At 38.8% G+C, this 17,728-nt stretch overlaps 1 protein-coding gene across 1 annotated transcript; it reads left to right on the top strand.

Moving 5' to 3' along the window:
- Window positions 1-714: 714 nt before the first annotated feature.
- RNF38 (ring finger protein 38) lies at window positions 715-14,642 on the top strand (the record flags this gene model as incomplete). Its single annotated transcript, XM_008940799.1, has 7 exons — window positions 715-885; window positions 2,705-2,866; window positions 5,877-5,983; window positions 7,542-7,626; window positions 9,101-9,222; window positions 11,153-11,252; window positions 14,184-14,642. Coding segments are annotated over 7 exons (810 nt in total), but the record flags the coding sequence as incomplete, so codon positions are not given.
- Window positions 14,643-17,728: the final 3,086 nt, after the last annotated feature.

The following is a 17,728-nucleotide window of genomic DNA, read 5'->3' as shown; positions in this document are numbered from 1 at the left end:
TGTCAAAGGCCTTCCTGAAGTCCAGGGTGACAACAACCATGGCCTTTTCTTCATCTGCTGTGTGGGTCACCTAATCATAGAAGGAGATCAGGCTGGTGAAGCAGGACCTGCCTTTTTTGAACCCATGCTAGCTGGGTCTGATCCTCTGGTTGTCCTGCACGTGCCGTGTGAGTGCACTCAGGATGTACCATTCCATAACCTTCCCCAGTACTGAGGTCAGGCTGACAGATCCTCCTTACGGCCCTTCTTTGTAGATGGGTGTCACGCTGCCAAGCCTGCAGTTACCTGGGAGCTTTCCAGTTAACCAGGGCTGCTGGTAAATGATGGAGAGAGGCTTGGCAAGCTCCTCACTCAGCTCCCTCAGCACTCTCAGGTGGATCTCATCTGGCCCCACAGACTTGTGTGTCCAGGTGGCCTTACAGGTCCTTAGCTGCTTCCTCCTGGATTATGGGGGGTTCATTGGCCAGGGGGGGCGATATGAATATCCCGAGGATAACTGCTCTACTGAAGACTGAGGCAGAGAGGGTGTTAAGTATCTCAGCCTTTTCCTCATCCTTGGAGGCAATATGCTGTCCACACATCCAATAAAGGGTGGAGATTCTCCCTGGCTTAATGCTCCTTGTTTTAATGCTATCTTTCCATAATAAATATAGAATGCTTTACTGGTAATATTTGTACTACAGAAAAAAATATGTTGTTTTTACTTTATTTCAGATGCTTCAGGCATGCTCAGTCCAGCACCTACCTGTACCATATGCAGCATTTCCACCCCTTATTTCTAGTGACCCATTTCTTTTGCATCCTCCTCATATCTCTCCACACCACCCTCCTCACTTGCCTCCTCCAGGACAGTTCGTTCCCTTCCAAGCACAGCCATCACGGTCGGTAAGTAACGCCTCTTACTTGCCTCTCCATAGAATTGGTGGGACTGGATGGACAAATAGTGCCGATACGTGATTGAGGAAACGGGAGCGTTTTGATTACAACAGTAGTTTTTTGCACTTATACTTCCTTAACAAGTCTGTAACCACTTAGTATGAACAGGAAAACATGATATGAAAGTCCACCGTATTTCTCTTTCATCAGCTGTTGTCTGTGCTGTTTCTTCATAGGCCTTTACTTCTGCCAAAAAGATGTATATTTGCTTCACCAACTATTCCCTCAGGTATTTCTTTCCCAGGAAACAGAATAGAATCCAGAGGAGGTTGTGTAATATCTCAGTGATATGTTAGCAGAGAGAGAAGAAAGCACAGTGTTACTTTAATGTTTCTTTTGTAGTACTTCTCAGGTAGTTCTTAAATGACATGTGCTTTTCCTGCAACAGAGTGACCTTGGTCATTGGCTGACAGTCTCCCTTTCTCCTTTTTTTTTTTCCTTTTTTTTCCCACTTGTGAAAGTTACTGGTCTGTTTAAGCAGGCTTACTGATAACCCAGGAATAGGGAAACGTGGGAAAATGTTTTGGAACTGGGGGGAAAACAGATTTTCACCTCGGGCCTACAGCTCTATCTGTGGGATTGTGTGTATACTCCTGTGCATTTGCCCCTCTGACTACAGGTTGACAGTATTTCAGTCACACAGAAGTAGAAAACAGCTTAATTGTTACAAACATTACCTTCAAACACTGCTGAGGTTTCTCCGTGCTATGTCTCTGGTCTAGAGAAGGTTGTAATCACTTTGTTATGATGATGGGACAATAGCTGGGAAAATATGTTTTTTTAGTGGTAATCTTTATGAGACTTTCCTGCAGAATATGTGCGGGCTTAGGTTACTTGGGTTATTTACTAGGCTTGCCTGTCAGCTTTCACCTCTGGCAAAAAGCTTGTATCGTAGTGGTTTAAGAATACCTTGTGTTTGAAGTTTGCTCTGCATGACATGGAAGCAGCATATTCATTTGGCTCCACAAGGTGGCTTTGTTAGCTGAATTTCTTGAAACGCTGGAGTTCAGTGTTAGGAACAGGAAGTGGCATTAATGAGACAATGACAATTCCTAGTTATTTCTTGAGCATTATGGGCCTGACTGACATACTTCAGTTGACAAGATTACAATAATGAACAGGAATCTCATGCTTCTGAAACGTCTGGACTGTGTGTTCTTAGTAGGACTGCTTGCATGACCCTCCTAGGAAAGCATCTGCTTGATTACTGAATATCATTAGCAGTTTAATCCACTAGACTCACCATGTCTCCTGTCCACTTTTCAGATTTTCTGGCACAATTTCAGTTCTTGTCTATGGTTGTTTATTTTTTCTCTCGCATAGTTGTACAGTGAGAGCAGCCTGGCAAGAAGGAGAGCAAATATTTGTCCTGAAAAATGCAAGATACAGGAAATTACAGCACTTCTATATTTGCTAGATCGCATAAATTCCTGGTCTATAAGCATGGCTAGCTGGAAAAGGTGAATTCATATCAAATGTGTAGTGTTGTCTTTGCTTTTTGGTAGTGTTAATGACACAGGAATTGTTCACAGAGTTACTATATGAAACAGAGTACAATTATACCTGGTTTTGGGTTTGTGTTGGTTTTTTTGGGATTTTTTCGTTGGTTGGTTGGTTGGTTGCTGTTTTTTTTGTATCCTGTAAAATTACCACAGCAGCTCAGAATATACAGCTGGGAATGCAGTTCTTTGTGGGGGAAAATTGCATCTCTATTGTTGCAACAAAGCCTATCTCTTTTTTTTTTTTTTTTTTTCCTTTCTCTTTTTAGCCACTTCAAAGGATAGAAAATGAAGTAGAACTGCTTGGAGAACATCTTCCTATAGGAGGTTTTACATACCCTCCCTCAGCCCATCCACCAACGTTGCCTCCCTCAGCTCCTCTCCAGTTCTTAACCCATGATCCTTTACACCAGGAAGTGTCATTTGGTGTAGTAAGTATTGTTTTCTGTGCTGTGTTATCATTCATGCTCCAGTAACATTCTTGATCCTTATTCTATAGTACATTTTGCTGGAAAGTGGCATTTCTTGCAGTTATATTCCATTGTTAGCTATAGCTGTGTACAGTGGTGTTTTCTTCAAGCTTGTTTTTTATCGTTAGGGGGCAACTTAATGGTACCGGCAAATAGGTCATGGTAACATTGTCTGCAGAATATCATGGCAGTTACTGAGAAAACGTTCTGCATTGCCACATGCTCCCGGACTTCTACTGCAGAAACTATGACAGTTTAGAAAAGCTGCTGTCACTTTTAGCTAATTCTTCATCCTGTGTTTCCAGAAGTCAGGAGAGCTAGAATACTTCAAAAACAGTTCTTCTCCAGAGTGTCCACCATTTGCAGACAAGCAGTATAGAATGCTTCCATAATTTAGAGTGCACCTCGTTACAAAGAGAGCCAGGCTTGCTTTAAGCCAGCTGTCTGGGGTTCTACGGGCAGTTCAAAGGCAGCAGCACAAAAAAGTTTAAACCTGGTGCGGGATAAAGTCTGTGCTAAATTTTTGTGTTTCTGTGGTGTGTCCAGTATCTTGTGGTACCTTTAGAGACTTGTGATGCAGTATAATCTGCAATTATATTAGTGCTGAGATGTCACCTTTTGTTTTTGTTTTGAATGGGCTGGCTTTGAAAAAAAAAAACAACCTCTTGCCTGTGTTGTGCTTGAAGAGATAACTGAAAAACAGATACAGGCTCTGATTTTTTTAAATGTTTGAACCTGTGCATCAAGTTGACAGAAGGTTTTAGAAGCATATTGTTATTTAAAGTTTTAAATAAGACTAAAAGTTTAGGCCCTGTGACTACAGGATATACAGATAACTTCTCTTTAATTAGTCTCCTTAAAATCACACAACCTACTTAAATGCTTAATGCTGCTTTTATAAAGCATTCATCATTTCATTCTCCATAGTTTCAAAAAATACTGAGTTCATCATTAAACTAAAGGTATGCAGATTTTCAGTGAAGTTTTCAGTCCTTGTGAGTCACTCTGGAGACAAAGACATTTTAAATATGCCACAAACTGCTTGTGTTTTACTCACTATGCTTGTTAGATGAATTACAGTCTAATCAGAATTATTTTTGTTGGACTGAGGCTTCCTTGCTTTCCAGGTTCAGTCTTTAAAGTAGATAAACAAAAAATTACCATTTTTTGCAGATTATGTAGCATTTTTCCTCTGATGCATCAGTTCTGCATTGTATATCGCTGAGGAAGAGAATAGAGTTGTATTACAAGTGATCATAAAATCTTTATAAAATTTTATTTCTATTAAAATTATGGTGAAATGGCAGCATTCCTGATTCTCTTTCAATGAATGCAACAGTTTCTAATTATATTTTTGGGTTGCAGAATTCACAAAGCAGTAAAATCGGTATTTGCTATGTCCGGTGTGAGATCTTGCTTTTAACAAAGAGGTCCTCACTCTTCTGCATTTTGTTTATATTCGTATGTAAATTTTATGTATGACCATGGCTACCTATTAATAATTGTAGCATTGTAAAGTTAGAGGGTTTTACGTTAGGCATTGGTGGTGTTTGACTTTTGTGTTTTCTTACATTTCCAACATGGAAGAAGAAAACCATGTTAGTAACGACTTTGAGTGTTCTTTGTTTTAAAAAAAAACATGTCAAAGCCTTCAATTATTAATTCAATACTAGTACATGAATCTCCATTTTAAAAATTACTAAAAATAATTACACAACTTTGAATACTTATGGAAAAATATAGCTTGCATTTAATTGGAAGTTTTTTGCCGTGTATGTCCCTATTTTTGTAGGTAATGCAAAGAATTTCGAACAATTATAATGAAAACTTAAATATACAGTAAAGGTCTTAGCACTCAAAAAAAGTGTGACAGAAAAGCCCTGATTTATCCATGGAAAGAATACATTGAAGCTTTAGACTTGACTGTCTTTAGGCATTGTTCTGCTGCAGAAATTGTACTGATTAAACTCTATATGTACACTCGAAAGGCTTCAACTCTTCTTTGCCATAAATATAAATATCAACCACTGCTTTAAAGTTTTTTTTTTAAAGAGCAGGTTTTTTTTAAAATCTTAAAAAAAAAATGTAAAAGGCTTCTTTATTCAATCACTTGTGCACAAGCCTGCAGAACAGCACAAGGCCTAAAGCCTGAGCTTTTATGTTTACAAGAGAATCAACAGTTCAAGACCTGTTTTCCAAACCAGACTCCATGTACACTAAGCACAGAAGAGCTTGCGAGGATTTCTGTTGTGTGGAACTGCTTTTTCACACTGAATGGTATAATTGAGTGATATTGCTGGGAATTGTTTCAAACTGAGGCTTCAGCTGAGGTTCTTTTGGATTTGAGCAGAGGCTGGATTTTTTAAAAAATGTTTTATTGCAGGTAGTTTTCAATATTCAGGTTTCATTTTATTTCTTGATTAAGAAAACAAAATGTTGAATCACAGAATGGCTGAGGTTAGAGGGGAGATGGTCCAACCCCTGTGCTGAAGCAGGGCCACCTAAAGCCAATTGCCCAGGACCATGTCCAGACAGCTTTTGAATATCTCCAAGGAGAGAGACTCTGCCACCTCTCTTGGCCAGCACTGTGCCAGTGCTCAGTCACCCTCACAGTAAAGAAGTACTTGTTTCTTGACGTTCAGACGGAGCCTCCTGTGTTTCAGTTTGTGCCCATTGCCTCTGGTCTCGTCACTGGGCACCACTGAAAAGAGCCTGGCTCCGTCTTCTTTGCAGCTTCCCTTCAGATACGTATATATCGATAAGATCCCCCTGAGCCTTCTTTTCTCCAGGCTGAACAGTCCCAGCTCTCTCAGCCTTTCTTCATATGTGAGATGCTCCAGTCCATCTTAGTGGCCCTTCGCTGGACTCTCTCCAGTACGTCCATATGTCTCTTGCGCTAGGGACACCAGAACTGGACACAAGTTCCAGTTCCACAAGTTCCAGTTGAAGCTTATTTTCTTCTTTCTTGCAGCCTTACTCACCTTTTGTGCCTCGAAGACTCACAGGGCGCGGGAGATACCAATCACAGCAGCCAATACCACCACACCCTTACCATCCCAGCCTATTACCTTATGTGCTGTAAGTTCAAAGTACATTTGCTTCCATGTAGGCTATTAAGAACTCACATGACTGTCAACAAGTGTTGGCACTTTTTATGGTTGACTCTACCAGAGAACAGTTCAGCTGTCCCAGAGAAGAGGAGAACTTCCATTTATCTCAAAATTTTCCAGCCTATTTCAAATAACATACACCCTTGAGCAAGGAAAAAGAAAAGCGAAAAATTTCACCCAGTGTGGTTTTGTAGGTTTTTTGAGGCACAATAGCCTCTTATTTCTGAACACTTCATAAAATCCTCAACAAATTTTAAAACTTGGTTCTTGGATACTCTTACAGAGGCGTGGTTACACTGTAGGGTAAAATCCTAGGAGTCTTCACATGTGGAATAAATTCATTTCGTTCAGTTCTTAATTATGAAACACAAGGGTGGGAGCTTTCTATATTGTATTACTCTATTGGGTGAACTGGTAATTTGTTACAGCTGTTGAATTTCTGTTCTGCCTCTGATTAGCTGTTTCTGGGAAAGGTGTGGGACAAGTAACACTTAGGAGTTATCTGCAGTGTATAATGGTAGGCTCTCAGAGGGGGAGTTTGGGTATATGGCATGAGCTTTATTATTCTTCTGTGTTTGGTTTTGGAAATAAGTATGAAATGTTTGAAAAACAGAGGCTATTTTCTGGTGGCAAAGGTGACATTGACAAGGAAATAATCAAACACTGGCACCAGATTGCTAGTTCCTTTCAGACATGGAATGAAAATAGCACCAGAAGTCTGATCCAGTGAAGTTGTTCAGCGTTGCATCTTACAGTCAGAGAGTAATGTCGTAGCTTCTTGCCTGTCTGTTGAGGACAGGATGTGACACAGTAATTCTTGATGACTTCAGTAGGATTTTAGTATATTTTAGAGCTGTGAATTTGTGATTTCTATGTCTTTGAGTTAAATTTTAACCTATAGTACTATCTTGGGTGTAAAAACACTCATTTAATATGAAAACAGAAAAACATCGCTCTCTTGCCTTTATCTGAAGAGATTCTGCTTTAACCAAGAGCATACTGTGTGAGAAAGTGAGTTTGTGCTTGCCTTCAGTATAGAAATTGGTCTGGTATTATATCCTGTTTATCTTCATTATGTGTTTTAGACATACAGAAGCGTCAAGACTTTTGTATTGGAGAGCTAACTGAACTTAGGGTTCCCTTTCTTAGTTGACATTTTATCCCCTTAAAGAAATAAAACCTATTAAACCATAACATCAATTCATTGTCAGTTTTAGCTCTCTGTAATCTGTGATAACAAAGAAATTAGGGTTTGTAATGATGCTGAGCCTGGTCAGAAGTGTCAGTTGAGACATGCAGCCAATTAAAAAGGCAACACTCCCACTGCCAAAAGGTGGCAGAATTAGCTCTTTCCTTTGACTCTTTCACTTCAGTGTCTATTCTTCACTTCAAACTTAACGTTTTTGCCAGTTCTGAAAACTTAGTGATTAGAGAGGGATCAATACGGTAACTCTACCTCTGCCAGATGTTTCTGTGCTTTCCTTCAGCAAGATGCTGAACCTTATCATTGTTTGCTCTCATGGTAGATCAATGCTCCCAGTGCCACCTGCAGTTGGACCAGCTTTCAGCTTTGAGTTGGATGTGGAAGATGGAGAGGTAGAAAACTATGAGGTTGGTGTGTGAACTACAACTACCTTTAAAGAACAGATGTTAGCTCAAGCAATACATAAAATTTTATTATATTTTGCTTTTAGTCCTGCTTTTGCCTTTCAAATAAATGTAATGACTGTGAAACTACAATACAGAAACCATCCTTCTGTGTTTTTTCAATATTAGAAGTGCTTAGCTTTATTTTTTGTCTATTGCTCTTTCCCAGAATGCACCATTCCAGGCTACTAATCATTAAATAGTTCTACTTTTGTATTCTACATGCTACTCTTCTCTTTTTAAATTTTAATTGATTCTAAGTTTCAAACAGAAGTGAAGCATTTTCAAAAGAACAGGGTAAGTTACTGGGTTTATGTGTGTAACTTTGCAGAATAATGTTAATACAGAATAGTGTTAATGTCATAGGATTAATTAATCTAAATGTAATATTTATAAAACTACCTTAGTGCCTTTTCTTCTTGGCCCTCAGGAGGGTACAGTAATTCACATGTAAAGATGTAGAACCCTCTTTAATATCTAGATAATTATGGGGCAGTCTCAGTTGTTGTATCATTGCTGGTTCTGAGACTGCTAGATTCAGTTCAGGTTCTCTTCAGCCATCATCAACCCTTACTGTCGCATCTCTTTGCCTGTGCTGCCCTTAAGAGCTCTCTGTAGTTGCACATTTTCAGTTTAACAACGAGCACTTCTGCAAATCTGTAAGAAGATTCTGAGTATCTTCTGTGCTAGTTCGGAAGAAGCATCATCTTATTTCTGAGAATTCGGGCCCCAGGTTTGACAATATTAGAGATCTCTTTGTGATCAGTACTGTTTGCAGCTTTTACCAAGTCTAAACTTTTCTGTGCCTTGGTTCTTAATCCTGTTTTACAGTGATATCGTTCCTTTGATGAGCTCCTTTGTGAAAGAGTGCAAGTCACATACGTGACGCAGTGCAAATTATATATATATATATGAGAGGCTTCTAGCTGCAAGGCAAAGAAAGCTTACAGTTTGATGTCTTTGTTTTCCAGGTTCAGGATAAAATCTCAGTATTTCAATTTGGCTAGCCCAAGACATGGAGTGGGAATCACAACCCATCCTGTTAAACTCTTGGTTTCTCTCACAAGACTAGACTGGCATATTCTTAGGAACCACATTTGTTGATGATTTTTTCTGGTTACTAGCACTATTAATTTCATATTGGCATAAGGGGAAACTTCAGAAGCAAAATGATCTACAAGCTGTGCATGCAGCCACAGGACTAATTGGAATTTGAGTCCTGGCTGTTTTGAAATCCCAAAGAGAACATTTTGCATAATTAGAAAGGTGATCGAATTCTGCAAGACTTTCCACAGGGCTTGTGTTGTAGGGAGAACTAAGAACTTGATGGAAGGGTGTTTTGTATGGAGTAGTGAGGTGTAACGGCAGCCCCACCTGTACTGGAACCTGAGTGTGTTTGAGCAGTGAATTTTAAATGTCCATTTAACATGTCTTGCAGGCACTCCTGAATTTGGCAGAACGTCTGGGAGAAGCGAAACCACGAGGGCTGACAAAGGCAGACATAGAACAGCTTCCATCCTACAGGTTCAATCCAAGCAATCACCAGTCAGAGCAGACACTGTAAGTACACTGGTCTCTTTCAGAGGTCTATAATTTTAATTTCTTTAACTTGCAGCCTCAGCTAGGCCAGAAGGACTTTAAAAGCAGTCGTGCCAGTAAACAGCTTAATCTTCTTTTTTTTTCTCGAATTGTTTTCCAGATCAAAAACTATTTATTCTTACTTTAAAAGCTCTATCTAGTCTCACATCATTTAACTTTGTTTCAGTTTAAAAAAATTAAAATGAAAGAAAGGTGTTCTAGGTTTTGTTTAATATACTAGGTATTAAAGAAACATTGTCAACCTGGAATTTAGCCTGTGTTAAAATAGCTTCAAGTTCCAAACAGAGTTTGGATAGTGGTTTAAGAGTGCGTCTTCTTACTTTTAAGACACATTAACTTACTGTGTTTAAAAGATCTGCACAACCAAATGGAAAGGACAGTATAAATATGAAGTTAAAGTGACTGTTGTGGTTTAGACCCAGCAGGGAGCTGAACACCACATGGCAGCTCAGTCCTCATCCCCACACCCCCCAAAATGGGAAGAACAGGGATGGAAAAAAAAAAAAAAAAAAAAGAAATCCCATGGGGTTTTATACAGAGAATTTAATACAGCAACACAAAAGGAGCAATAAACAACAGTAATAACAATAACAGTAATGAAAGCATCTATAAAGCAATATGTAAACTGCACAGACCAAATTGAAATGATAAACCCTGCTCCATGGCCCAGGTGTCTGTGAGGCTGTTTCGGATATGAGTCCTGTTGTCTGACTTGACTCTCTCTGGGGTGCTGTGTCACCACAGCACTTGCTTTTCAAGGCCCAGGATGGTGTCCCAGGCAGTGCCATGGTGCACTGGATACATTTCCAGCCACCCAGGGGTTGCTTCCACCATGATGAGCACATGGCATGGGTCTTGGTGGGTCTGTGGCAGAGTGATGTAGTCACCCTGCCAGGCCTCTCACCGTTTGTGTTTTGCCTATCACTCTCCATACCACTGGGCCTTTCACCTCTTGGCTTGCTTGGTTGCAGCACATGTCCCACATGCATGGACGACCTCTGCAATCTTGTCCACAGTCAGGCCTGCCATTTGGTCCCAAGCCCATCTGTGTTGCATCTATTCCCCATTGGCCTGAGGTGTCATGAACCAAAAAGGACTGTCATGGTTTAGGCCCAGCAGGGACCCTGACACCACAAATGGGAAGGAGAACAGGGCGGAAAAAAAACCAAAACCCGTGGTTTGAGATAAGGAGAATTTAATAAAACAATGGAAAAGGAGCGATAAACAACAGTAATAATAATAACAGTAATGAAACAGTATACAAAGAAAGTGCTAGAAAATGCAAAGACAGTGTTAGCTCGGAGCAGAAACTGCACAACCCTGAACCACTTGCTCCCTGCCCTCCTGTAGCAGACACGACTTCCTTATGGTATTGAATAACCTACTGGCCACTGGGGTTGTCTGTCCTGGCTGTGTCAACCTCGCAGCTTCTGGTGAAAATTAACCCTAGCCTAGCTGAACCAGGATAGTGACTTAGGAGAAAATGCTGTCTAGTGTTTGAACTTCAATGTAAGGATTTTTCTCAGATATTCCTGTTTCAGTGACCCTCAGTGCAACTTACTAGTATCAGCAGGGAGTGAAGTTTATAGATCATTATATCCACCACTTTGATTAAACATCTTTCTATTAGTTGGGTCTGTGAACTCCTGTGAACAGGAACACTTGCTTTATGATTTGAAAGCACAGGGAAAAAAAAAGACACAAAGGTAATTCTTAATTGCATGTTGTCACATTATACATCTTCAACCATAGCCATAAATAACTGTTGCTTCTGAAGGAGTAAAAGAGCTACTGTGTTGCAGTCATACATACCTGTGAGGTTTTGGATGGAATATGTATTTGTTGTTCTTACGTAGCAGATACGAACTTTGAACTCTGTTGTCTTTTTTAGGTGTGTGGTGTGCATGTGTGATTTTGAGTCAAGGCAGCTACTTAGAGTCTTACCCTGTAACCACGAGTTCCATGCCAAGTGTGTCGATAAATGGCTGAAGGTAAAAAAAAAATAAAAGGGGAAAAAAAAAAGGAAAATTCCTGTCTTCTATGGAATTCATTATGTAGTTTGGGGGGTACCTTGCTGTTCCACTTCATTCTATCCTGTTTCGCATTTCTAGCACTTAGGTTAGCAATGCCAACAGAGTGGAAGCACTGCCTATTTGTGATATTTTTCTAACAGTTGATAAAGGGGACTTCTTTATAGTCTTTGGCACAAGGGAAAATGAATATGAAGATAATTACTTTCATTGACAGATCTTACTGTGTTTTCCATTTGCACAAAACAATGACTGTGAATTTGAGTAATAAGTAAAATTAAAAGAAGAGAAGAAAAAGTGACATAAAACAGCAAGTATGAATTAGAGGGTTTTGTGATGATGATGGCTTTAAATGTTTTACATATGCTGCATAGCAAGAATGAGTACTAATATCTTCCTTCCCCACTTTGCTATTAATGTTATGTTCTAGAGCAAATACAATGTGTGATGTGTATACATATATGCAGCTACACCCACTGCTTGTGTTGAATATTGAGCTGGATTCTAAATCAGTAGTATTCCAGAGCTGGATGATAAAGAAGCTAGACAAGGTTAAAACATCATAGTATAGGATTATTGTGGCAATATATTTACACCATGTGGGTTTAGTGACACTGGTATGAAGGTGATGTATGGAAATACAGATCATCTTTCTTTGCCAACTGTAACAAATTACCTGTAACATGAGCCTCTTTTAGTTACAGCCTGTCTGAACTTGGTTACAGTTAGGCAGCAAACACCTGGGAGTGAGGAGAACTGGAAGATAGGTTTTGCCATGGTCTGCTGTAGGAGGGGGACCAGCAGGGCAAGGATCTCTGGTACAGAGCCTCTGGTGTATTTTAGGCAGTTATGTGCATTTCGTATTACTCACTTTGTACATTGTTTAATTACTGTTCCTGTTATGCGGATACCTTATGTCATAGTTTTGCTTCTGTCCATTACTTTATGTATTGGACAATTTGTTCTATATGTTGATAATACTGTTATGTCCCCATCCACTTAATTCGTATCATCCCGCCAACATCATGTAGATAAGTTCTGCAACAGACATTAAAAATTGTAGCTTTTAGTACTTGTTACTTTTTCCACAAGAGTTAAAAAAAAAATTTACCCGTTTATCCCTACTGGTTTAATCCTGTCTCTGCAGGAAAGTAATTGTTATTTAGAAATATTTCTAAAACTAGTTCTAGAACTGTGGAGTCAGGCTGATTCCTTTAAGTTTTACCATGTTGTTAGTAAAAGGTTTATATAAGAGGTTAATGATCCAGTCATTATTAAAAAAAAAAATAAAACCTTATTGCACTGCCTTTTGGTGATGATGGAATGCAAAAATGGTATCTAAGGAAGTTTTGTGGTTTGTCCTTGCATGAAAGGTTTGATCTGCCGTGCTGGCATAATGATGCTCTGTACAGTACCAGCTTTTTAGGTGGTGTGGGCAAATGACAGAAATGTTCCTTTACAGTGCATTGTGTTGCCCAGTTTAATTTATGGTTTCCTGGGTAAGCAAGGCTAAAGACGTGAAAGAAGATGTAATACCGTGGAGGAAACTGGATTTACAAGAGAGAGGGTATCCTTTTGTTTTATAGAGTGATGTCAACTCCCAAATTTCACAGTATTTGGTTATTTATTAAAATCATAAATCCCTTAGTCAAATATGAATACATGAGAAATCCCTACTCTTGTAGTAAGAGTTAGTCATCTTTCCGAAGGACTGCTTGAAAATATGACCTGTATTCACTCTGAGTGTGTAGAAACAGATAACAAGGACAACTTGACTTTGTACTTAACATTCTGATAGGAAATGCTGTATTATATATGGGAAAAGACAAGCTGTAATTATAGTTTAACTTGGTTCTGATGGACTAACACCAAAGTAGTGCAGTGTTTTAGAGGATTCTAGCAGGGATCTACATATTCGTTATTCTAAGTGCAGTTCAGCTACAGATTTCTGTAAATTATAAAACCAAGATTAATCAGTTTATTATGCAGCTCTCCTTACAGTACAGAAAGTAAGTTTGCCTGAAAAAATGGCTATTTAGGAGGTCAATATTATGTCCACCTTACTTCTCTTTTTGCACCAAAAAGTCATGTTAAATGCCAGGAAGGAGGAATTATTTTCATGAAAGACAGAAGAATGCCACTAAATTTAAAACAGACGTTCATGTAGGAATTTGAAAATTCTCTTGAAAAGCAGTGCTGCCATGCCCATGAGTGTTCATTTTATTCTGGCGCACTGGATTTATTTCTGCAATTGCTGTCAGGCAATTAATCCCACTGAATGCTCCATTTTATGCTACAGATGGTAAATACTTCATTATATATCTAAGCAAATAACTCCTGATTCAATAATCAATTGAATTTTGAAGAGCTTGCCTTTTTATTTTAAAAGTTATGTTAGCTGAATTTTATCTAGGGTAATGGAAATGCAAAGTAACGACCAAGCAATGTCATTGTCCTTAATTAATTCCAGAACTGCTAGTGAAAGAGCAAGAAATAGATCTTGAAGTGATTCTCCAGTCCATGCTTTATCAAAACTGTAAAGCAATAATAGCAATGATACAAATTATAAAATAACAGTAGTAATTGACAGAAAAAGTACACCCTTATTTTAACTTATATTACTAAGTAATGTTTCCCAGTAATAACATGTTACTCATTGGCATTAATTGTTTGGATTTGAAACTGTGGCAGTGATTTATGGACCCTGGCCTGCTGAGTCACATTTATCTAACATAACAGAACAAACGAAAAAGGCCCAAGCACACTTTGCCTTCTCTTCTCCTGAGCACTCTTGAGTTTCTTCAGCGCTCACGGTTGTCAGTGTCACACTCGTGTTACCTCGGCCATCTGTTTGCCAGTGCAGTAAACCCTCCTTTGTTTCTGGTTTTGCAGGCAAACCGTACGTGCCCGATTTGCAGAGCTGACGCCTCGGAAGTGCATCGTGACTCAGAGTGACCCCCCAAGAGCACAAATCCAGTTTAGGTGTTCCCGGTCACGCGTGTGTACGGACTGTCTGTTGAACTTACCCACGCGGCTCCCGGCCTGCCCTTCACACAGAAGGGTCAATGGGACTTACTTTGCACTGTGTGACTTAATCCATTATAAAGCTTATAACTAGTCTTCACAGTTACAGGATTGTTATACTAACAGTGTGATTGGAACTCCAAAGACTGGGGTTTTTTAGGTTAATTTTGTGTGTGCACTAACATTCCCTGGTTTTCGTGTGATCGTTCCGAGTGTTGCTGTGAGATTACTGTGGTGATCTTTTAGCATGTGCTTTTAAATGAAAAGGAAAAAAAAAAAAACAAAAACAAAGTGGTAGCTCCAAACAGTATAGCAATCTACCTTATATAGAGCCTTCAGATACTGTGAGTGGGAATGGGCTGCATAGATGTGTGTGTGCTGGTGAGAGGACGTGTGGTGTGCTTGTGGGTGACTGTGCACGTGTGTCTGAGAACATATGTACCAGCATGTACTGAGAACGTACGTGTGTAGTAACAATTATGCTGCAGTGTATAATCTTGTGTGTTATTTAAACAGTACTAGTACTGTACACTGGTTCCTTTCCTTGTGTTTGCAGTTGCACACTGAACGCAGTGGGTGCAGCAATCACAGACATTTAGTGTTTCCTCCCCAAAGTACTTACAGGTGTAAAGACGTTTCTACCTGTTATTCAAACAGTGGTTGTGCTTCCCCTGTATTGAAGGCTTTAAACGTGTACCACTGAAAAGTGCATTAACTATTCAGTCATGAGTAGCATTGAGCTTTTCAGCACACATTACAAAATCTGGATTTGCAAGTTATTTTATCAATTCAAAGCTGCAATATTGCACAAATCATTTAGCAATATTAAAATTTCAAATTGCTAATATGAATATCCATGCTTTTCCATTTTCCTTTTACGTTTTTCTAGCTGGGTTTGCCAGTTCTGTGCTTCTTCCATGAAAGGAAGCAGAAAGGACACTGAGGGTCTTGTGCAACACTTCACTTTTGTCCACTGTACTTGCTAAGGACATAATCTTTCAGCTTATAAACATTGGCTTTAATCACGTGTGTTCTTTGTCATTTACAAAGGAGTTTTTATACAACTAAAATCAATTGTAAGAGGTTACAATTTTATTCTTGCAACTTCATGAATAAAATAAATTTTTTAGCATTTTCTCACAGAAGTAGAATTTCTTTTTTTCATTGTATCACAAAAGAAGGCAGTTTTTGGTCGTTAACTGCATAATTCAATTGCCCTGATTCTGCGTCATGCCCTTCCTTGTTTCATGTTGAATGTAATATAAAGAAGGAACTGGCCTGGTTTTTGCAATCAAGTTTCCAGAGTGCTCCAGTGTATGAAAAAATAGGATCACCTTCCAGAACAGTGCTGTGTAACAGGTGATAACCTCTGTCCAGGTGCTCTGAATAATGTTTTATTTGGGCTATTGGAAAAAAAAGTATTTTGTATCATTCAGACTGTTAATATCTTTGATAGGGTCTAGTAAAATGTTTTGGTCTGCATATACCATAGCTATTCAAAGGATGCACATTTTGTAGGAAGATTCTTCTAAATCCAGTGTCATTACTAGGGTTGCAGCAGCACAGGTGGCACAATAAGCAATATTGCTGCAACTTGCTGCCAGTCTCAGCTTTAAGTTTATTCTTTATGATTTCTGATGTTTTTGTATGCTGCTATGCTTCAGAATCAGTTATAATTTCAAATTGTATTAGATGTTCTCCATGCTGGTTTCCCTCTTTGGGGAATCTATAGACCAGTCGCAGCTCTCAGTGCAGATAAAATAAAAGCACAGTTTTTGCCCTATTTCAGATGCTTTCCCTCTGTTCAGTTATGCAGGTAGTTCTCAAGAACAGAGTCTTTCCATACCTATCCATACTTAACAATACTAAATACATAAGGATGCTGTTACATCAACTTCAAAATATTATAATTTCTCTTCTCTTCCAGTGGAGTTAAACGGGCTTTTCACAATTACACCTAGCAGGTTAAACGACACCTAATAACATTTATTTTTTTAACAAATAAAATCGTGTTGTCTAAAAAGCATATGCCACGTACGTCTTACAAAACTAAGGCTTTTTTATATAACTGCAGAAGGAAAAATTCTGTGGGTACAGATTTAAACAAACTGCTCATTTTGAAGCGTGGAAGGAGGGTATTTTTTCTGAGCTAGTTACAAATGAACAAGACACGTTCTTCTGAAGCCAAGGGAAAGTAGTCCTCTTTCTGGAACTAGGGAAATGGTGATGTGTAATGTCCCTTTTTCCCCAGTAAAACCCTGTGAGGCAGTGGGAGAGCTAAGAGATGGAGAATCCAAGCTGGTAAAATCCTGAAATTAACTGTTGCACTGTTACGACACGTTTCTTCTGGAATGGATTTTTCCTTTGCTCGAGACTCGGGGATGTATGTGGACTTCCTGTGGTTGGTGTGTATGAGCAGCACATGTGCACATGTTCTGAGTCTGCTCCGACGGGACGACAAGGACGTCTCTGTTGTGGCTGTCCAGAAAAGGGGATTTGTGTACAGCTGTTGCCTGTCACATGTTACACACGTTCGTGTGTGATTCCACAGCCTGCCGTGGTGCCTGGCAGCACCAGAATTCAGCAGGACTTTTGTTACGTTTATTGCCTTTCTGCCATTACCTGGCTTCCTCTTCTCAAAAAAAGAAAAAAAAGGAAAAAAAAAATCAAAACAAAGAACCTGTAATACGTTTGCTTTATCATATTGGCACTGCTGTGTTTTTGCATAAACTGTCGATTTAATTTGATATTTTAGTTGATACCAAGGTCTACAGATAATTCCAGTGTCTCATTTTGTGGCTTTATTTACAATAAAAATTAAAGCCTTTTGTTGTATGCCATTTTGTACAGGCTCTTGAATGTGATTTCACAGCTCTTAATACATTGTGTAATACTTGGGATGAGATTTACGAACATTTTAAATTCTAATTGTAGAAAACACATTTTTGACCGAGTTATCTTTGGGCCTTTGTAAAAGTTATGTTTCTTCCTTTGGTACAGTGTTACCTCATTTTGCTACTTGTGTTTCAGTTTTGCTAATGATATCAAAGCTTATGGGTTTTGTTTGAATTGTATTTTGTAAAGTGTTTTCTTTAAATCATATGCTGGTCTATCATTTAACATGTAGTTTTTAATGTATGATAAATATCTGTAACCAAATTATTGGAAGGCTTGATAAATTTTTAACAAAATTTGTACATTTTTTATGAGAGTTACTAGTAATGCTTTACTAGGTAGTGCAATGAATTTTTATTTTTAATCCCTGTGCCCAATTTTGGAGTTGAGAGTCATTCAGTAATAAATGTATGATGTACACTTGCTCAATGTTGTCCTGTTCTTTCTCTTAGAAAGATGTGCATTGGTTCCTTTTGTTACTCTACATATTTCTGTACATGATCGTGCAACTCTAGATA

Source organism: Merops nubicus, unplaced genomic scaffold (genome assembly GCF_000691845.1).
Source record: "Merops nubicus isolate BGI_N331 unplaced genomic scaffold, ASM69184v1 scaffold6635, whole genome shotgun sequence".
In the NCBI taxonomy this organism is placed as follows: domain Eukaryota; kingdom Metazoa; phylum Chordata; class Aves; order Coraciiformes; family Meropidae; genus Merops; species Merops nubicus.
This window is presented reverse-complemented; position numbering and strand designations above follow the sequence as displayed.